We start from the raw sequence: 21,587 nt of genomic DNA, 5'->3' as shown, positions 1-21,587 counted from the left end.
CCTGGGAGGCGGAGCTTGCAGTGAGCCGAGATCACGCCACTGCACTCCAGCCAGGGGGACAGAGCGAGACTCCGTCTCAAAAAAAAAAATAAAAAAAATAAAAAGAGAGAGAAGAGAAAAACCATCCTACAATACAAACTCACCACTCGTTGCATAGCAAGGTGCCCTTGGGCACTTCTCAACAGTACTTGGTGTCCTGGGTCTGGCACTGTCCATCTTTCCAGGAAAGCTAGCAACCTGGATTTTTATGTGGAAACCTTCAACCACTTCAGAGTGGATTCAGAAAAACTCAACAAAGCGCTATGGCTGAGACACCAGTGGACCTCCACAGTCAGGAGGCAGGAGGCCCAGCCCCAGCCCAGAACTCACCAGCAGTACGTGTCGGATGCCCAGCTCAGCCGTCCAGTCCCTCTTGAGCACGTTGACGCAGATCTCGCCATTGGCGCCCACATTTGGGTGGAAGATCTTGGTCAGGAAGTAGCCCTTGGGTGGGGAGGCAGGGAAGTCCTTCCCCAGCAGGAGTTTCATGCGGAACAGACCTCCAGCATATGGGGTCCCCTCTGGAGTGGAGGGAGGGGCATAGGGTCAGGGCACTCAGGACTCCCAAGGCACCTCAACACCCCAAAGTCCAGTCTCCACAGTCCGGCTGTAATGCAGGTGGATGCCCTGCCAGCTCTGTCATCAGACTGGAGGATTCTTTTTTTTGAAATAGGGTCTCTTGTGTCACCCAGGCTGGACTGCAGTGGCACAATCTCAGTTCATTGCTGCCTGCAATTCCTGAGCTCAGGTGTTCCTCCCATTTCAGCCTGCCAAGTAGCTGGGACTACAGCCTCCAGGCCTGGTGGGTCTCACTATGTTGCCCAAGCTGGTCTTGCACTCCTAAGCTCAAGCAATTTGTTCCCCTCAGCCTCCCAAAGTGCTGGGATTACAGGCGGGAACCACTACGCTCAGTCAGGCTGTAGAATTCTTAAGAGCAAGAGGCTGGGCATGGTGGCTCATGCCTGTAATACCAGCACTTTGGGAGGCTGAGGCAGGCGGATCAACTGAGGTCAGGAGATCAAAACCAGCCTGATCAACATGGAGAAACCCTGTCTCTACTAAAAATAGAAAATTAGTCAGGCATGGTGGTGCATGCCTGTAATCCCAGCTACTCAGAAGGCTGAGGCAGAAGAATCCCTTGAAACCGGGAGGCAGAGGTTGCAATCAGCCGAGACCGCACCATTGCACTCCAGCATGGGCAACAAGAGCAAAACTCTGTTTAAAAAAAAAAGCCAAGTGCGGTGGCTCACGCCTGTAATCCTAGCACTTTGGGAGGCTGAGGCGGGCAGATCACAAGGTCAGGAGTTCGAAATCAGCCTGGCCAACATGGTGAAATCCCCTCTCTACTAAAGACACAAACAATTAGCTGGGCGTGGTGGTGCACACCTGTAATCCCAGCTACTCAGGAGGCCAAGGCAGGAGAATTGCTTGAACCCAGGAGGCGGAAGTTGCAGTGAGCAGAGATTGCGCCATTGCACTCCAGCCTGGGTGACAGAGCAAGACTCTGTTACGAGGGGAAAAACAAAACAAAACAAAAAACAACAAGAAAGGCTGGGTTCCTAGGGGCCACAGGACCTCCCCCAGAACCTCACAGATGATGCCCAACTTGCAGCCCCCACCTGTGTCACTATCGAGCTCGTCTGCACTCCCCTGGATACCCTTTCTCAGCCCAAGTGACCACTCCAGTCACAGGCCGTTCCCAGGTGGCAGGAACCTGAGTACGCACTTATCTTCCTATAAGATGCCCACTTATATGCCTTTCAGATCAAGGATCCAACTGTCTATCAACTCCACAGTCTCCCACCTCAGTCAACGCTTCTCCTGCTCACCCACTTGCATGGGTCAAAATAGTGTCCCTCCGCTGGCCCATCAGCAGTCTGAGCATGGCCCACTAGGTCCTCCCCTGAATCTCATCCCATTTCCAAGGCTAGCTTCCTGGCTGGCCTCTGAGTTCTTCCCCTTTCCAGGCCGGCTCTCCTCACTATAGTCAGATAGGAACTTTGGAGTGATCTGTCACACCCCTGCTTTAAACCTTCCACCAGCTTCCTCTACAAACTCCTTGCAGGGGCCTAGAAGCCCTAAAAGACCTCGGCAGCTTCACCATCAACTTTCTTCATGTATTTTTACCATGCACCCAGCTTCACCTGCTCCAGGGCCTTCCTGGGAGCCTTCCCATTCTCATGATCCCATGCCCCCTGCAGCAAGGCATGAAGGGCCCTCAACTGTCACCACTTTCAGGTCTGCCCTGACCACCTACCACCGTTACCACAGCGGACTAGACTGTTCCTTCACACTTCACAGGCTCTGCTCAAATTCCGACTTTGTAGGCATTCTGGTGATAACAGAGATGTAGCTTGCATGAAACAGTATTCTAAATCACTCCGCAAAGCATGTGGGTATTTATGACCTGTCTCCCCACCATCTGCATCTCCTTGGTTCCTCAGCCCTGACACTCACAGCAGGATGGAGTTTGAGATCATTTGGCCCACCCTCCCAGGCCTTTGCTGACACCATCCCCACCACCTGGAACTCTCTTGCCATTCCTACTTAATTCCTACCCACCCTCAGGCCCAGGGAAGCCATGTCTGAAAGCCTTGCTTCAAATCTAGAGTACTGTTCCACACAGGTATTTCTCAACTCTTAACGGGAAAAAAGTACGTAATTGTCATTTGTGGCGTCCTGCCCTGTCCACGACTGCATCCCCAGCACCTGACACAAGGCCAGCCTGTAACAGGTACTTCCCTGTGGGGTGATGGAGGATCTAAGCAGCAGCCCCTTCCCTCTTTCCTTCCAAACTCACCAGGGCCCTCGATGGTGACCTGGAGGTCGGTGAGGTCCTCCTCGTTGGGGAAGACCTTGATGCCGTCGGGTGGGTCTGCGGTCAGTGTCGTCACCTCCTTGTACACCAGGCGGATGATGTGCGGGGGCAGGTTCTCCACGTTGGAGTTCTGGGCACGGATGGGAGAGCAGGGTGAGCGGGTGTTAAGAGCTGGGCTTCCCTCAGGGCCGAAAGATGCGGAGACTGCCCAAGTCTTGACACAGTGGCCCCCGGCTGTCAGTCACCCTTGAACTCCCAGACCCTCACCCAGAATGCTTCAGGTCACCAGCCCAGGCAGAGTTTCCAACAGAAATGGGGGCGGGTTCCCGCGGGGGGGCTTGCACATAACTCCACCCACCCCAGAAACCCCCAAAGCCCGCTCCTAATCCTGCTTGGGCTCCAGTGCTTCCACGTAGGCCAGAGATCTACTCTCTCCCCCTTATCCACTCATTTTTGGTTAGAGCATCCTTGAAACCCCGGCTCAGGTCTGGAGATGGCGGCGGGGCGTCCTTGCTCCTGGTAACACCCATGGGCGGGCCGCAAAGCGCCCGGAGCCCTCGCCGCCAGGAAGACTGGGGGCCGCCCGAGCTCCTGCTCTGCCTGCAGGAAGGCCCTCGGGCCCATCCCGGGTCAGGGACCCCCAGGCTGGCCCTCAAATCCCTCAAGGCCGCCCATCGTGAGGCCCCTGAGGCTCCACCTCCTCCCTCAGGGACACCCCCGACCACCCTCCTGGGCCTCACCGTCCGCGCTTACCATGGCTGCGGCCGGCCGGGGGCGGGTCCCCCCGGCCCCCTTCCTGCGTTCTTCGGTCCGCCGGCCGGGGCGGGGGGCCCAACTGCTGCCGCTGCGGCCCTGGAGAGGCCCCGGCGGCCCCGCTCCGCTCCCCGCTGCCTCCGACGTCCGCCGCGAACAGCCTTCACCAATCCACCGCCCCGGTGCCCGGCAGCACTGAGCCAACCGCGCGCGCACCACCGCCTCTTTATAGCCGCCCGCAGGCCACGCCCTCCGCGGCCCCTCAGCCCCCGAGCTTCAACCGTGACGTCAGCGCGCACGTTCCTTGGTGTTCGACGCGCTCGCTCCCTTCCCCGCAAACTATGGTCAGAAGCTAGGGAAGTGGCGGAGAGGGCTGGGTAGCGGGCCGGCCAATGGGGGCCCGTGGGGGTCGGGGAGGGTTCTCAAAGAACAGAGAGGCTGAAAAGGGGAAGTAGAGAGGAAGGGGACGGGGAAGGCGACGCGGTCGCTGATTGGGCCGTTTGAATGAGACGCCGCCACGGCCCGGCCTACGCGCGCGCGCGCGCCCTAACGCCGAGGAAGTCGCGCACGCGACTAACGGTCTTCCTGGAGGCTGGAGCGTGGCGAGAAGAGGCGGGACTCGGGGTTTTAAACGCGTGATGGAAGGCGCTGGGGCCAATAGGGATGCGCCTTCATGACTGGTGGGTCACGAGACTCTCATGGGCCAATGGCTGACAGATCGGTCAGAGGGCGGGCAGGAATGGATAGCGACCAATACAGACCCAGTTTCGTGCAGATCAAACCGCTCCCAGCCAACGAAATCCGCTGATTTTTTATACATGCAAATGAGGTGTGCGCAGCAGCCCGCGCCCCCTCCTCTGAACCATGGTGGAGGTGGGCGCTGAAACTCCGGCTACATTTTTCTACGAGGCGCCATTTTGTGCTGGAAATGGTCTTGGGCCCACGTCCTGTATTGCGAGGGCTCAAAGATCAGTCAGAATGACCTTGAAGGCTTGGACAGCCTTGCCCTCCGTGTGTGACCCCGACCCCTGCCAGGCTTCATCGAAGACCCCAGCCTCAGTTTCCTTATGTGACAAATGGGCACTGGGTTCCGTTGTGATGTCAGGGAAAGAAGTCAGAGAGTCCCAAGACGTTAATTCAGGGTATGGTTCTGCCTGTGCCTGACCCATGGCCTCCAGCCACACCCACCTTCTCTGGGACTCAGTTTCCCTCTCTAGGAAATGGACACATAGCTGCCTGGAAAGGGGACCGTCTCCAGCCCTCAGTGTCGGTAAAAAACGTTACGCGGTTGCCTGAGAACGGTGGCCAGAGCTCCCTGAGCAGGCCTTTTGGAGGTGCTTAGAGAGGAGGAGGGAATGCTGAAGTTGCCTCCCTTTGGTAATCTGTACAGTACGGTTGCAGTGCCTTCTCGGTGTCTCTGCCGGTCTGTGCGTCCACAGCTCTTCTTAGTTTCTTGGGCTTTTCAGCTGTGGATGAGAGCATTAACATCTGGGCCTAATTTGGCCACAGGTACCTGAAAAGACCCTGGCTACCAGCTTCCCCTCATGGGGCCTCGGTTTCTGAAGAAGGAATAAGGAAGGTGTGAAAGAAATCTACATGGCCAAGGCCAGGCGTGGTGGCTCATGCCTGTAATCCCAGCACTTTGGGAGGCTGAGGCTGGCGGATCACTTGAGGTCAGGAGTTGGAGACCAGGCTGGCCAACATGGTGAAACCCCATCTGTACTGAAAATACAAAAATTAGCCAGGTGTGTTGATGCAGCCCTGTAATCCCAGCTGCTTGTGAGACTGAAATGGGAGAATCAGTTAAAAGCCGGGAGGTGGAGGTTGCAGTGAGCTGAGATCTTGCCACTGCACCCCAGCCTGGGCAACAGAGCAAGACCCTGCCTCAGAAAACAAAACAAAGCAAAACAAAACAAAAAACCTTCATGGTCGGATACAGTGACTCACGCCCGTAATCCCAGCACTTTGGGAGGCCAAGGTAGGTGGATCACTTGAGCCCAGGAGCTTGAGATCAGCCTGGGCAACGTAGTGAGAGACCTCTGCCAATATGTATAAAACAAAAAACAAAACCCAAAAAACCCCAAAACAACAGAAAAAACAGCTACAGCATAAAAAGTCATCATCATAACTAGTTTGTGGAGAAATGGCGGCTACAGGTGATCCCTTCCTGCTCCCTCACTCCAGGTCCAATCTATACCAGTTCCTGTTGATGTCATCTACTGAATCTCATCACTTCCCCCCATCCCCTATGCCACCAATCCTGCTTAGAGTCACCGTCATCCCATTTTGCCAATCAGCATTTTGCTGATCTTCAGTTTTAGCCTGCTGGGTGTGGAGGATTCCAGCCCAATTCACAGACAAGGAAACTGAAGGAGCAGGAGGTAAAGTGACTTGCTCGGGGTACCCCAGCTGGAATAAGGCAAAGCTGGTGGCTAAACTTGTCTTGATCTCAAAAATCTACCCAAAAGACATAACGATAATGATGCTCATGCTAATGGTTATTATTTATTATTTGCTGTGTGCCAGACCCTGTTCTAGTTTCTTTACATGCTTGATGTCATTTAATCCTTGTAACAACCATGATGGGTGGATCTTATTAATTATTATGATCCCCCTCTGTACACCTGCATTTATTCAATACATTTGTTCTTCTTTATTAGCATCTACACTATAGCTGGCAGGATGCTATGGGATACAGCAGAGAATAAAAGGGACAAAACCTCGACTTTCATGGATCCTACCTCCTGGTGTGGGAGCCAGATAGCAAGTAAGTCTATACCATCATGTCAGCAAGTGATAAAGATGAACAATCAATGGGAGGGGGAGGTTCGAGGGGGAGGGATGGGGCTGCCATTTTGCCTTGACTGGGCAGGGAAAATCTGTCTGAGGAAAGGTCATTGAGGCTGTGGGAGGGTCTATGGGAAAAGTATTTTGAGCAAAGGGAACAGCAGGTGCCAAGGAGATTGTGCTTGGTGCTTTTAGGGAACATTAGGAGGCCAGTGACGCTGGGTTGGAGTGAGGCAGAGCAAGTAGAGGGATCTGAGGTCAGAGAGGTGAAGGGGTGCTAGAGGGCCTCCTAGGCCGTGGTGAAAAATCTGTCTGTTTTTTGAGCAATGGAGAGGCATTGGTGGCTTTGAGCAGAGAATGACTCCGTCAGACTTATGAACAGAAACAGGGAGGCCAATGAGGAGGTGATTACATTTGTTCAGGTGGGATGATGGTGGCTCCAAGCAGGATTGGTGGCATTAGGAATGGGGGGAAGTGATGAGATGATGTCAACAGGAACTGGTATCGATTGGACCTGGGGTGAGGGAGCGGGAGGGATCACCCGTACCCTGAATAATCGCCTGAAAACCGGGCTGGCAGACCTTTTCCAAAAAGGTTTTCCGATGCTGTGGTCCATTGGTCTCTGGTCCAACTCACTAAACTCTGCCTTTGTAGCTCCTGAGAAGAAAACTAATGGGTGTGTTTCCAAAAACAGGCAGTGGCCAAAGTAGGCCCTTGAGCTTGCTCCCAGCTTTACACAAATCCCACATGCCCCACCTCAGCTGAAAACTCAAGAGTCCTCCTCCCCACTACATTTTGCATAAACCCCAGACTCCCCGAAAACCCAGAAGCCCTTGCACCATCTCCTGAGGCTCCCTTGCCTTTTTGTTTGTTTCTGGAATAGGCCAAGCTTTTGTTTTTTTTTTTAAGACAGAGTCTCACTCTGTCGCCCAGGCTGGAGTGCAGTGGCCCGATATCGGCTCACTGCAAGCTCCGCCTCCCAGGTTTACGCCATTCTCCTGCCTCAGCCTCCCGAGTAGCTGGGACTACAGGCACCCGCCATTATGCCCGGGTAATGTTTTTGTATTTTCAGTAGAGACAGGGTTTCACCGTGTTAGCCAGGATGGTCTCGATCTCATGACCTCGTGATCCACCCATCTCGGCCTCCCAAAGGGCTGGGATTACAGGCGTGAGCCACTGCGCCCAGCTGGAATAGGCCAAGCTTTTTACTCTGAGGACAGTTGGACAGGCAGTTCCCTGCGCCGGTTGTGCTTCACCGCACCTTATTCTTCTCGTCTCCTGGGTTTACCCCAACTCCTTGCCCCTTCACAGCAGCTTCTCTCCTCTTTCCTCCCCTCCCATGCTCTCTTTGCTTCATCCTCTTTGAACTTCATGGTCTATCAGGATTTGCAGTTATTTGCCTGCTTGCCTGTGTGACTCTTCCCAACTAGAAGATTAGCCCCAGCAGAGCAGGGATCTTGTCCTCAGTCCCTAGCAGGGCGCCTGACAGACTGAAAATGTTATACATTTGACTGGTATTTATTGAGCACCTACTATGTGCCAGGCACCAATCTGGGTGCTTGGGATTTATCAGAGACCAGATAGACAAAGATCTTTGCCCTTGGGATGCATCAGAGAACAGATAGACCAAGGGCTTACTGTAGTTGAGGAAGACAGAACCAAAAATAAAACATAATGAATAAGGAAAACATGGTCTTTCAGAAGGAACTACATGTTGTGGTAGGTAGGGAAAACTCTCTATTAGCCATGTTTTCCCTCTGCCCTCACGCCACAATCATCAACTAATCTTCCACAAAACATACAAAAACATAAAATGGGGAAAGGACACCCTAGTCAATAAATGGTGCTGGGAAACTGGCAAGTCACATGTAGAAAAATGAAACTGGATCCTCGTCGCTCACCTTATATTAAGGTTGGTGCAAAAGAAATGGAGGTTTTTGCCATTATTTTAATACTTGCAAGCTATGCATCTGATGAAGGACTGATACCCAGAATTTCCAAGGAGCTCTAACAAATCAGCAAGAAAAAAAATGATCCAATGACAAAGTAGGCAAAGGACATGAAGAAACAATTCTTTCAACAGAACATATTACAAATAGCCCACAAACATATGAAAACTGCTCAGCATCACTCATTATCAGGGAAATGTGAATTAAAACCACAATGAGATAATACCTTACTCCTGTGAGAATGGCCATAATTAAAAAATAAGGCCGGGCGTGGTGCCTCAAGCCTCTAATCCCAGCACTTTGGGAGGCTGAGACGGGCAGATCATGAGGTCGGGAGATAGAGACCATCCTGGCTAACATGGTGAAACCCCATCTCTACTAAAAAAAAAAAAAAAAATCGCCGGGCGTGGTAACGGGCACCTGTAGTCCCAGCTACTCGGGAGGCTGAGGCAGGAGAATGGCGTGAACCCGGGAGGCGGAGCTTGCAGTGAGCCAAGATCCTGTCACTGTACTCCAGCCTGGGCGACAGAGCGAGACTCCGTCTCAAAAAAAATAAATAAATAAAATAAAAAATAATAGATGTTAGCATGGATGTGGTAAAAAGGGAGCACTTTTATAGTGTTGGTGGGAATGTAAACTAGTCCAACCACTGTGGAAACCAGTGTGGGGATTCCTCAAAGAGCTAAAAGTAGATCTACCATTCGATCCAGCAATCCCACTACTGGGTATCTACCCAGGGGAAAAGAAGTCATTCTATGCAAAAGACACATACACATGCATGTTTATAGAAGCACAGTTTGCATTTGCAAAAATACAGAACCAATCCAAATGCTCATCATCACTCAACGAGTGGATAAAGAAAATATGGTATATAGGCCGGGCGCGGTGGCTCAAGCCTGTAATCCCAGCACTTTGGGAGGCCGAGACGGGTGGATCACCAGGTCAGGAGGTCGAGACCATCCTGGCTAACCCGGTGAAACCCCGTCTCTACTGAAAAAAATACAAAAAACTAGCCGGGCGAGGTGGCGGGCGCCTGTAGTCCCAGCTACTCGGGAGGCTGAGGCAGAGAATGGCGTAAACCCTGGAGGTGGAGCTTGCAGTGAGCTGAGATCTGGCCACTGCACTCCAGCCTGGGCGACAGAGCGAGACTCCGTCTCAAAAAAAAAAAAAGAAAATATGGTATATATACAACATGGAATACTACTCAGCCATAAAACAGAATGAAATAGTGGCATTCGCAGCAACTTGGATGGCCATTATTATTATTATTATTTTCTTTTTTTGAGATGGAGTCTCGCACTGTCACCCAGGCTGGAGTGCATGGTGTGATCTCAGCTCACTGCAACCTCCGCCTCCTGGGTTCAAGCAATTCTCCTGCCTCAGCCTCCTGAATAGCTGGGATTACAGGCGCCCACAACCAGGCCCAGCTAATTTTTTGTATTTTTAGTAGAGATGGTGTTTCACCATGTTGGCCAGGCTGGTCTCCAACTCCTGACCTCAAGTGATTCGCCCACCTCAGCCTCCCAAAGTGCTGGGATTACAGGCACGAGCCACCGCACCCAGTCCTGAAGGCCATTATTCTAAGTGAAGTAACGCAGGAATGGAAAACCAAATACCCTGTGTTCTCACTTACAAGTGGGAGCTAAGCTATGAGGACGGAAAGACATAAGAATGATACAATGGGGCCAGCCATTGTGGCTCATGCCTGTAGTAATCCCAACACTTTGGGAGGCCAAGGCAGGCAGATCATTTGTGGTCAGGAGTTTGAGACCAGCTTGGACAACATGGTGAAACCCCGTCTCTACTAAAAATACAAAAACCGTACATGTTGGTGGGCACCTGTAATCCCAGCTACTCAGGAGGCTGAGGCAGGATAATCACCTTAACTTGAGAGATGGAGGTTGCAGTGAGCCGAGATTATGCCACTGCACTCCAGCCTGGGCCACAGAGCAAGATTCCATCTCAAAAAAAAAAAAAAGAAAAAAAAATACAATGGACTTTGGGGACTGGAGGGTAAGGTTGGGAGGGGGTGAGGGATAAAATACTACATGCTGGATACAGTGTACACTGCGCAGGTGATGGGTGCACCAAAATGTCCAAAATCACCACCGAAGAACTTGTCCATGTGACCAAAAACCACCTGCATCTCCAAAATTATTGAAATATAAACAATTAAAATTGTAGTGATGGTCGCAGGACTTTGTGGATGTATACTAAAAACCATTGACTTATGTAGTTTATTTATTATTTATTTATTTTTATTTTTTTTGAGACGGAGTCTCGCTCTGTCACCCAGGCTGGAGTGCAGTGGCCGGATCTCAGCTCACTGCAAGCTCCGCCTCCCGGGTTTACGCCATTCTCCTGCCTCAGCCTCCCGAGTAGCTGGGACTACAGGCGCCCGCCACCTCGCCCGGCTAGTTTTTTGTATTTTTTTAGTAGAGACGGGGTTTCACCATGTTAGCCAGGATGGTCTTGATCTCCTGACCTCGTGATCCGCCCGCCTTGGCCTCCCAAAGTGCTGGGATTACAGGCTTGAGCCACCGCGCCCGGCGACTTATGTAGTTTAAATGGGTGAATTCTATAATATGTGAATTACATCTCAAGCTTTTTTTTTTCTTTTTCTTTTTTTTTTTTTTGAGACAGGGTCTTACTCTGTCATCCAGGCTGTGGCGCAGTGACGTGATCTCATCTCACTGCCACCTCCATCTCCCAGGCTCAAGCAATCCTCGCACCTCAGCCTCACAAGTAGCTGGGACTACAAGGGTGCACCAACACACCAGGCTAATTTTGTGCTTTTGTCGAGATTGGTTTTCTCCCTGTTGCCCATGCTGGTCTCAAACTCCTGGTCTCAAGCAATCCACCTGCCTCAGTCTCCCAAAATGCTGGGATTACAGGTATGAGGCACTGCACCTGACCTAAGCATTTTTTTTTTTGGTAAGAATTTAAACAATTACTGTGATGGCGGAAACTCAAAGAAAGTCAGAGGGCTGGGAGAAAGAGAGATCTGAGAGACAGTGTTCCAAGCTGGGAAAGGTGACCAGGAAGGGCTAGACTCTGCAGACTCCAGAAGGCCACCGTGAAGAGTGTGGGTGAGCTCTAGGGAGCTATTGAAGAGTTTTGGGCAGAGGAATGACTGGATTTGGTGCTCATATTGGGACAGTAGCTCAGGGTTGCTGGTAGAGACTGGACTGGAGGGTCCAGAGTGGAAGCAGAAAATCCAGCAGCAAGTGAACTGTGGCTTGGCGAGGGTGCCAGCCTTCTGGGGAAGGGGTGGAGAGAAGGGAGCAGATATGAGAACTAATCAGGAGGTGGTTGAATGATGGGCAGCCTTCCAAATCCTTTGGGAGACAGGAATTGTCAGAGGATAGGATGGGGAAGGGGTGCCCTTTCTTTGCTAAGTACTAGTAACCCATGAACTCACTTTTGTTCAGGGCCAGTCGCGGTGGCTCATGCCTGTAATCCCAGCACTTTGGGAGGCCTAGGCGGATGGATCACCTGGGGTCAGGAGTTCAAGACCAGCCTGGCCAACAAGGTGAAACCCTGTTTCTACTAAAAATACAAAAATTATCCTGGCATGGTGGTACATGCCTGTGATCCCAGCTACTCAGGAGGCTGAGGCAGGAGACTCCCTTGAATCTGGGAGGCTGAGGTTGCAGTGAGCTGAGATCGCGCCACTGCACTCCAGCCTGGGCAGCAGAGTGAGACTCTGTCTCAAAAGAATTTACTTTTGTTCAGTGAAACCTAAATTGTCCCTTTGGTTTGAATTCTAGCTTCAGAGATTAATCTCCATTTCTGTCCATCTGTATTAGATTACAAAAGAAATACATGTTTGGAGGGAAATCCACAGAGTTACTGAGGCATGGGAAATGAAGGCTGGAGGTGCTGCTCTAGCCCTCCTTCCCCTCCTCCCCTCCATGTCCACACTTCTTTCCCCAGCACTTCCAGTCCACATCGATCAGTAGCCTTCAATTAAACTGCCGCACAGCAAGTGTCCTCAATACAATCAATTACAGAGCAGGTGCAGTGGCTCATGCTTGCAATCCTCGTACTGTGGGAGGCCTCAGAGAGAAGATCATTTGAACCCAAGAGTTGAAGACCAGCCTGGGCAACATAGGGTGACCATGTCTTTATAAAAAAATAAGAAATTAAATTTATTTATTTTATTTTATTTTATTTAGAGAGAGTCTCACCGTGTTGCCCAGGCTGGAGTGCAATGGCGTGATCTCAGCTCACTGCAACCTCCGCCTCCCAGGTTCAAGCAATTCTCCTGCCTCAGCCTCCAAAGTAACTGGGATTATAGGCATGCGCCACCATGCCCAGCTAATTTTTGTATTTATAGTAGAGACAGGGTTTCACCATGTTGGCCAAGCTGGTCTCAAACTCCTGACCTAAGATGATCCGCCTGCCTCGGCCTCCCAGAGTGCTGGCATTATAAGCGTGAGCCACCGTGCCTGGCTGAAATTAAAATTAAAACAAAAAAAAGTTAGCCAGGCTTGGTGGTGCATACCTGTAGTCCCAGCTACTTGGGAGGCTGAGATGGGAGAATCACTTGAGCTGAGGAGGTTGAGGCTGCAGTGAACTGTGTTCACGCCACTGCATTCCAACCTGGGTGACATGGGAAGACCCTGTTGCCAAACGAAAACAAAAACCCTCAAAAAACAACAAAAAAGGTCGAAGATCACACTGCAGTTTCTTCATACTCTCTGACTGATGGGCATTAAGGCTGAGCCCAGTGCATGGCTAGACACTGCCATGAGCATCCTCCCTCATCTGTTTATCTTTGGGTGCTGCCGTGAGCATTTCTGAAGGACAAACTCTTAGAGAAATTTCCAAGATCAAAGCGTGTGAGTGCTTTCCGTTCTGCCTAGTGGCGCTCAGCAGGGTTCTCCTTATTTGGATTCCCAAGATTTGACTTGCTCCTTTAACTTATATTTATTTAGCACCGGATATACACCGGGCACTGTTCCGGGTGCTTGGGACACATCCGAGAACAAGATAGGAAGCAAAATCCCTGCCCTTCTGGGCTTTCATTCCAGTGGGGAGACTAAAAGTCTTCCTGGGACTGAGTGGCAGCCCAGGATGCAGGCCTTTGCATGCTCACACTGGGAAAGTCCTGGGCTCATAGGTAAGTCAAGTTGGTGGTTTTAAAAGATACTGGCAATGCACAGTGGCTCATGCCTGCAATCCCAGCACTTTGGGAGGCTAAGGCAGGAGGATCACTTGAGCTCAAGAGTTTGAGATCAGCCTGGGCAACATAGCAGGACCCTGTGTCTACAAAAAATTTAAAAATTAGCTAGGAGTGGTGGCACATGCCTATAGTCCTAGCTACTTGGGAGGACTGAGGCAGAAGGATTGCTTGAGCCCAGGAGGTTGAGGCTGCAGTAAGCTGTGATCACGCTATGGCGTTCCAGCCTGGGTAACCCTATCTGAAAAGTAGAATAAAGATATTAATTGCTGTAAATATTAGTGTAGGCTAAGGAGGTTCAGGAATGTTGGGGGGGGGGGGGACAGGTTTTGTTTTTTTTTTTGGACAGAGTCTTGCTCTTTTGCCCAGGCTGGAGTGCAGTGGTGCCGTCTCGGCTCACTGCAACCTCTTCCTCCCAGGTTCAAGCGATTCTCCTGTCTCAGCCTCCCGAGTAGCTGGGATTACAGGTGCGCACCACCATGCCCTGCTAATTTCTGTATTTTTAGTAGAGATGGGGTTTTACTATGTTGGCCAGGCTGGTCTCGAACTCCTGACCTCGTGATCTGCCCGCCTCAGCCTCCCAAAGTGTTGGGATTACAGGCGTGAGCCGCTGCACCCGGCCAAGGGGAACAGTTTTAAATAGGGTAGAACTAATTTTACTAGANTTTGTTTTTTTTTTTGGACAGAGTCTTGCTCTTTTGCCCAGGCTGGAGTGCAGTGGTGCCGTCTCGGCTCACTGCAACCTCTTCCTCCCAGGTTCAAGCGATTCTCCTGTCTCAGCCTCCCGAGTAGCTGGGATTACAGGTGCGCACCACCATGCCCTGCTAATTTCTGTATTTTAGTAGAGATGGGGTTTTACTATGTTGGCCAGGCTGGTCTCGAACTCCTGACCTCGTGATCTGCCCGCCTCAGCCTCCCAAAGTGTTGGGATTACAGGCGTGAGCCGCTGCACCCGGCCAAGGGGAACAGTTTTAAATAGGGTAGAACTAATTTTACTAGAGAAGGTAATCTCTGAATAAAGATTTAAAGGAAGTGGCCAGGCACAGTGGCTTATGCCTGTAAACCCAGATCCCAGCACTTTGGGGAGCTGAAGCGGGCGGGTCACTTGAAGAGGAGTTCGAGACCAGCCTGGCCAACATGGTGAAACCTCATCTTTACTAAAAATACAAAAATCAGCAGGGCGTGGTGATTCGTGCCTGTAGTCCCAGCTACTTGGGAGACCAAGGCAAGAAAATCACTTGAACCCGGGAAGCGGAGGTGGAGGTGGTAGTGAGCTGAGATCATGCCACTGCACTTTAGCCTGGGTGACAGGGCGAGACTTTGTTTAAAATAATAATAATAATTTAAAGGAAGTAAGAGAGCACGTTTTGTGGGAATCCAGAGAAAGGCCATTCCAGGCAGAGGAAACCGCCAGTGTCAAAGTCCCCTCACAGGAGTGAGCCTGAAGATGAGCAGTCTTCAAAAAGTTCAGCATCATGGGCAAGTCAAGGGTGTCCCGGCTTTTATTTGCGTCTCCTTTCTTCCCAGTGAGGTTGAGCATCCTTTCCTGAGTTTCTGAGTCTGGTGGTCTGTGGTTGGTAGCAGGTTCTCTGCTCCTTAGTGCCTGAATACTTCTGAGCAGACACTTGTGACCTTCTCAGCTGGAGGTGTCTGCACACGCTGGGATAGGTAATTGACAAGAACTACTTTCCTCTGTGCCTCCGGAGCTGAAGTTGGAACTCTCCTGGGTGGGAGAGAGAGGCCCTTACCAATGCGAACATAGGCCCTTAAGTGGATCGGGTGCTCCCTCTAGTGACAGACACACCAGTAGTTAAATGCATTGCCTGGGTCAATCCTGCTTCGCAAATCCCTGAGCACAATGCAGAGACTTCTTGAGTGCACTAGGAATTTCCTGTAATGACTGTACAACCGACACTGGTGATGCACATGAAGCTTAAACAGAAAAATGCCCGGTGCTGGGGAGGGTGGGAGCACACGGACATCCTCACATACATGGACTTGGCACAGGTCCGCTGAGTTGTAGTTGGCATTGTCTAGCAAAAGCCCTCGAAATGCACCTGTCACTCACCTTCCGAGAGCTCATCCTAAAGAAAATTTAAGGGAATGGCCAGGCGCGGTGGTTCACACCTGTAATCCCAGCACTTTGGGAGGCCAAGGTGGGCAGATTACGAGGTCAGGTGATTGAGACCAGCCTGGCCAACATGGCGAAATCCTGTCTCTACTAAAAATACAAAAATTAGCTGGATGTGGTGGGCGTGCCTGTAATCCCAGCTACTCCGGAGGCTGAGGCAGGAGAATTGCTTGAACTAGGGAGTTGGAGGTTGCAGTGAGCCAAGATGCACCACTGCACTCTAGCCTGGGTGACAGAGCAAGACTCCGTCTCAAAAAAAAAAAAAAAAAAAAAAAAAAAAAAAAAGAAAAAAAAAGAAAATTAAGGGAGCGCACCAAGTGGTGTACAAAAAGATGTTCCTCAAGTACTGTTTAGCGTAGTAAAACCTAGGGAAAACCCAAACATCTATTGGTAGTGATGGCAGGGCTGCTGCCATCATGTCAGCTGCAGCAGGGAGATGTAGCTGGGGGTGCACATTTCATGGAGCCCGTGGGAGCCCCGCCGCTTCTGAGTTGGGGAGGGAGCTCCCCGGGTGTCCCTGCAGTCACCCAGACTATGGCTGTGGATCTGAGCCTCCCTGTGCTCTTGGGGGTGGTGGCGTGCCGGGAACAGGCGGGATCTGCCCTTCTGGGTGCGGCTGCAGCCACCAGACCCAACACTGTAGATCTAGGCCTCCAGCTCCACAGAGCAGATAGCAGCGGGGACAATTGGGAGCCCGGGCCCTTCTGAGTTGGTGGGGTGGGAGCTCCTGGGTGCAGTCTCTGCAGCCTGCACCCTTGGGGTCCCCAGGAAGGACCCCCTCCATCCCTTCAGTCTCAGGGGTGCCTGTTCCCACCAACTGGCTTCTCACCGCTCCTGGCTCCTGCTCCCATCTCAGATGAGTGGTTAGGGCAGAGCCCGGGGCCTGTGAATGGCAGTGGGAGGCCTGGGCAGAAGGGGGCGGGTCCTAGGGAGGGTCTGAAGGCGGGGGCCGGGCTGCCAGTCCCGAGGACCAGAGTGGGGACACGCGGTGCCTCTTCTGGGCCCCCAGTGGCTGCCCATGGACCAATCAGCATGCATTTCCTCCCCTCTGAGGTCCATAAAAGCCCTGGGCTCAGCCAGAGCAGGGCAGAGGACAGCCAGAGAAGGAAGAGGGAGGAGAGGTGACTGGCAGATCAGCTGCAGAGAGGAGCTATCTGCAGAGACGACCTGCTGGCAGAGAGGCGCCACCCCCACCAAGGCCTCCTCTCTGCTGAGAATTGCAGACATTAGGATGACCAGTTGCAGAGAGGAGCTACCCTCTCCAGAACCTCCTCTCTGCTGAGAACTGAACACTCAACAGATGACCTGCCTACAGAGAGGAGCTACCCACTGTGGGTCTTCTGAGCTGTTGTGACACTAAATCAAGCTCATCCTTGTCTTCTTCACCCTTCGCTTGTCTGCATAGCTCATTCTTCCTGGACTCAGGACAAGAACTCAGGCAAAGGCGCCATTGGCAACAGAGGTTTCCAGGGGGGAAGAAAATCGACACCCCAAAGACCCTGTAACAGTAGGAACTGGGAAAAAATTATGCTGCATCCATATGACAGAATATGCTATAGCCACTGAAAATGAGGGAGGATTTGTTGTTCTTTGAATCATTGGTGTCTCAAAGAATCTGATGAAAGTACAGGATCCATTTCCCTGAAAAAACAAGTACAAATGCTAACTAATACATGTGAAAAGAATAATGAGGTTGGAAAATTATCATCTGAAGATTGCCGTTCAACTCAAACTTCTTTGAGCATCAAAGACAAAGACTGGGCTGGGCGTGGTGGCTGCCACCTGTAATCCCGGTACTTTGGGAGGCTGAGGCAGGAGGATCGCTTGAGCCCAGGAGTTCCAGCCTGGGTAACATAGTGAGACCCCATCTCTTAAAAAAAAGTCTCCTTAATCTCTGCGTGAGTTGTGTGCAAGAATAAAAATTGAAAATACAGAAGAAAGACAAATAATGAGTAACTGTTTAAGATTGAAGGCAATTCAAGAAGCACAATAGCTGGATCCAGCACCCAATCCTGGAGTGTCACAAACCGAAAGCTGCTCTGAAGGACACTTGATGAAACTCAAACATGGACTTGGCCGATGTGAAATTCTCGAGTGTGGTAGTTATGCTGTAGATGTGTAAGAGAGCGGCCTTGTTCTTCAGAATGGCCTCTGGGGAAAGGGATGTGATGGATGCAGCTTACTCCCAAATGTCTCCATAGAAAAAAACATTTTTTTTTTTTGAGACGGAGTCTTGCTCTGCTCTGTCGCCNTGTCACAAACCGAAAGCTGCTCTGAAGGACACTTGATGAAACTCAAACATGGACTTGGCCGATGTGAAATTCTCGAGTGTGGTAGTTATGCTGTAGATGTGTAAGAGAGCGGCCTTGTTCTTCAGAATGGCCTCTGGGGGAAAGGGATGTGATGGATGCAGCTTACTCCCAAATGTCTCCATAGAAAAAAACATTTTTTTTTTTTGAGACGGAGTCTTGCTCTGCTCTGTCGCCTGGGCTGGAGTGCAGTGGCGCGATCTCAGCTTATTGCAACCTCCACCTCCTGGGTTCAAGAGATTCTCCTGCCTCAGCCTCCCGAGTATCTGGGACTACAGGCACCTGCCACCATGCCCGGCTAATTTTTTGTATTTTTAGTAGAGACAGGGTTTCACTATGTTGGCCAGGCTGGTCTCGAACTCCTGACCTCAGGTGATCACCCTCCTCAGCCTCCCAAAGTGCTGGGATTACAAGCATGAGCCACCATGTCTGGCTTTTTTTTTTTTTTTTTTTTTTTTTTTTTTGAGACAGGTTCTGGCTTTGTGGTCCAGGCTGGAGTGCAGTGGTGTGATCTTGGCTGACTGCAACCTCCACCTCCTGGGCTCAAGTGATCCTCCCACCTCAGCCTCCTGAGTAGCTGAAACTACAGGTGCAGGCCAACATGCCCGGCTAATTTTTTTGTATTTATTTTATTTTATTTTTTGTAGAGATGAGGTTTCACTATGTTGCCCAGTCCGGTCTCGAAGTCCTGAGCTTAAGCAATCCACCTGCCCCTGCCTCGCAAAGTGTTGGGATTACAGGTATGAGCCACCGTGCCCAGCCGAGGTGAATATTTATATAGAAAGAAAACCATACAGTGATGTTATATGGAAAGAAAATCATACAGTGATGTCATATAATGGTAACAAATGGTGAGTTGGTGAAAATGACACAGAAGTTCTTTGACTTATTCTTGTAACTGTTCTGTAAGTCTGAAATTATTTCAAAATATAAAGTAAAGCAAAGTGAAACGAAAAAGCCTGCACACAACATCTGGCACAGACTGGAGACGTTCCCAAGCCCACCCGTCAGATGCGGGTTAAGAATAGCTGCCGAGAGGCCGGGCGCGGTGGCTCAAGCCTGTAATCCCAGCACTTTGGGAGGCCGAGACGGGTGGATCATGAGGTCAGGAGATCGAGACCAACCTGGCTAACACGGTGAAACCCCGTCTCTACTAAAAAATACTAAAAAAAAAAAAAAAAAAAAAGAATAGCTGCCGAGAGGCTGCCTTTATTGGCACGGAGGGGTTGCCAGTTGAGCGAGTGTTAGGTTACAAAGGCGAGCCTTGGAGGCAGAATGCTCATGTCAGATCTTATCCTTGACTTGCCTGCCCTGCACACAGTGGGTGTGGAACAGATTGCTCTTCTCTTGTGGAACACAAATGAAGCTGTTGGCTGGCATGCGGCGTCCGTGAGGAGTGAAAATACATACGCTGAAGCACTGGAGTTCTGATTCAGAGTGGGAAGCTCATCACCCTCCGCGGGAGAGGAATGACACTCCAGTCGCCCATCTCGGCGCGTGCCTTGGCATATGCTTAGTGAGGGGAATGGCAGGCAAAGTCTGCACCATTTGCATTTAAATTACACTGTCGGAGGCTGAGGTGGGAGGATCCCTCAAGGCCAGGAGTTCAAGACCAGCCTGGTCAGCATAGCCCGATTCCCATCTCTACATTTAAAATTTTTTTTTCTTTTTCTTTCTCTTCCTCTTCCTCTTCTGCTTTCCACTTCCACTTCCACTTCTATGTCCGCTTCTTCTTCTTCTGCTTCTGCTTCTGCTTCTTCTTTTTTCTTTTCTTTTCTTTTCTTTTTTTTCCCACTCTGCCAGCCAGGCTGGAGTGTAGTGGCATGATCTCAGCGATCTCAGCGATCTTGGTTCACTGCAACCTCCTCCTCCCGAGTTCAAGCGATTCTCCTACTGCAGAATTTAAAAATTCTGTCAAAAAAAAAAAAAAAAAAAAAAAAAAAGTAGAGCCAGGCATGGTGGCTCACACCTGTAATCCCAGCACTTTGGGAGGCTGAGGTGGGCAGATCACCTGAGGTCAGGAGTTTGAGACCAGCCTGGCCAATGTGGCGAAACCCTGTCTCTACCAAAAATACAAAATTAGCTGGGGGTGTGCTGGTGAGCGCCTGTAGTCCCAGCTACTCAGGAGGCTGAGGATCGCTTGGGGAATCAAGGCTGCAGTGAGTTGAGATTGCACCACTGCACTCCAGCCTAGGTAACAGAGCAAAACCCTGTCTAAAAAAACAAAACAAAGTAGACAACACACTTGCTGATACAAAAATCTGGAAGTGCAAAAGGGCATTTAGAAGTAAAAAGTCCCAGCCATCGAGTTCCCCTCTCCATAAGCAACCCTGTCAGCCCGAATGGACTGTGCTAGGCTGCAGTAACAAGTAGCCCCCAAGCCTTGGTTGTTAAAGCAACAAGGGTTTATTTCTTTCTTTCTTTCTTTTTTTTTTTTTGAGACGGAGTCTTGCTTGATTGCCTGGGCTGGAGTGCAGTGGCCGGATCTCAGCTCACTGCAAGCTCCGCCTCCCGGGTTTATGCCATTCTCCTGCCTCAGCCTCCCGAGTAGCTGGGACTACAGGCTCCCGCCACCTCGCCCGGCTAGTTTTTTGTATTTTAGTAGAGATGGGGTTTCACTGTGTTAGCCAGGATGGTCTCGATCTCCTGACCTCATGATCCACCCGCCTCGGCCTCCCAAAGTGCTGGGATTACAGGCTTGAGCCACCGCGCCCGGCCAAGGGTTTATTTCTTATTCATGCTACATGTGCATCTGTGGCTGGTGGAGCCCCTGTTTGGCATCACCCTTACTCTGAGGTCCTGGTTGATCTGCTTGGGACTCAGGCCAACAGAGCAGCTATGACCTGAAACATGCCAGTGCCCACAGAGGAGGGAAAAGACGGAGCATGGGAGAACCACACCCTGGCTCTCAGAAGCTGCTGCCTGGAAAGGTACTTCTGCCCACACGTCACAGGCCAAGGCAAGTCGCATGGGCACAGCTAACTTTGGGGGGCAGGGAAATAGAATCCTACCACGTGCCCAGGAGGAGAATTGGAAATATCTGGGGCAGCAAATTTATATACAGATTCTGTCCCTCCCTCCTTTTAAACAAATGGTAGCATACAGGCACACTATTCTGTATCTTGCTTTCTTCCTTAACAATAAACCTTGGAGATTATTTCACACTGGGTGATGTGGGCCACATCCAAGGCATCCTCCTTCTCTTTTATACAGCTTACTTGCACTATTAAATTCCTATTTCTCTTTCTATATATACAGTTGGGTGCAGATAAGTTAACTATACGTATGGCATGATGTCCTTCTATTATTAGATGAAAAAAGCAGGGGCCAGGTGCGCTGGCTGATGCCTGTAATCCCAGCACTTTGGGAGGCCAAGGCAGGAGAATCACCTGAGGTCAGGAGTTTGAGACCAGCCTGGTGAACATGATGAAACCCGGTCTCTACTAAAATACAAAATTAGCTGGGCATGGTGGCGCACGCCTGTAGTTCCAGCTACTCAGGAGGCTGAGGTACGAGAATTGCTTGAATCCGAGAGGCGGAGGTTGCAGCGAGCGGAGATCACACCATTGCACTCCAGCCTGGGAGACAGGGCGAGACTCTGTCTCAAAAAAAAAAA

At 50.8% G+C, this 21,587-nt stretch overlaps 1 protein-coding gene across 1 annotated transcript in view; it reads right to left on the bottom strand.

Annotated features, from left to right (window-relative positions):
- The window catches only part of UBE2S (ubiquitin conjugating enzyme E2 S), a 7,148-nt gene extending 2,975 nt beyond the window's left edge, over positions 1 to 4,173 (bottom strand). The window contains exons 1-3 of the mRNA XM_017892532.1: positions 3,611 to 4,173; positions 2,840 to 2,987; positions 370 to 560 (exon numbers count right to left, since the gene is read on the bottom strand). Of these exons, the coding sequence (XP_017748021.1) occupies positions 370 to 560; positions 2,840 to 2,987; positions 3,611 to 3,613 (342 nt within the window). The 5' untranslated portion in view covers positions 3,614 to 4,173. The remainder of the gene's footprint in view (positions 1 to 369; positions 561 to 2,839; positions 2,988 to 3,610) is intronic.
- Positions 4,174 to 21,587: the final 17,414 nt, after the last annotated feature.

This window comes from Rhinopithecus bieti, unplaced genomic scaffold, assembly GCF_001698545.2.
Source record: "Rhinopithecus bieti isolate Rb0 unplaced genomic scaffold, ASM169854v2 scaffold_22436, whole genome shotgun sequence".
NCBI classification, from domain to species: Eukaryota; Metazoa; Chordata; class Mammalia; order Primates; family Cercopithecidae; genus Rhinopithecus; species Rhinopithecus bieti.
This window is presented reverse-complemented; position numbering and strand designations above follow the sequence as displayed.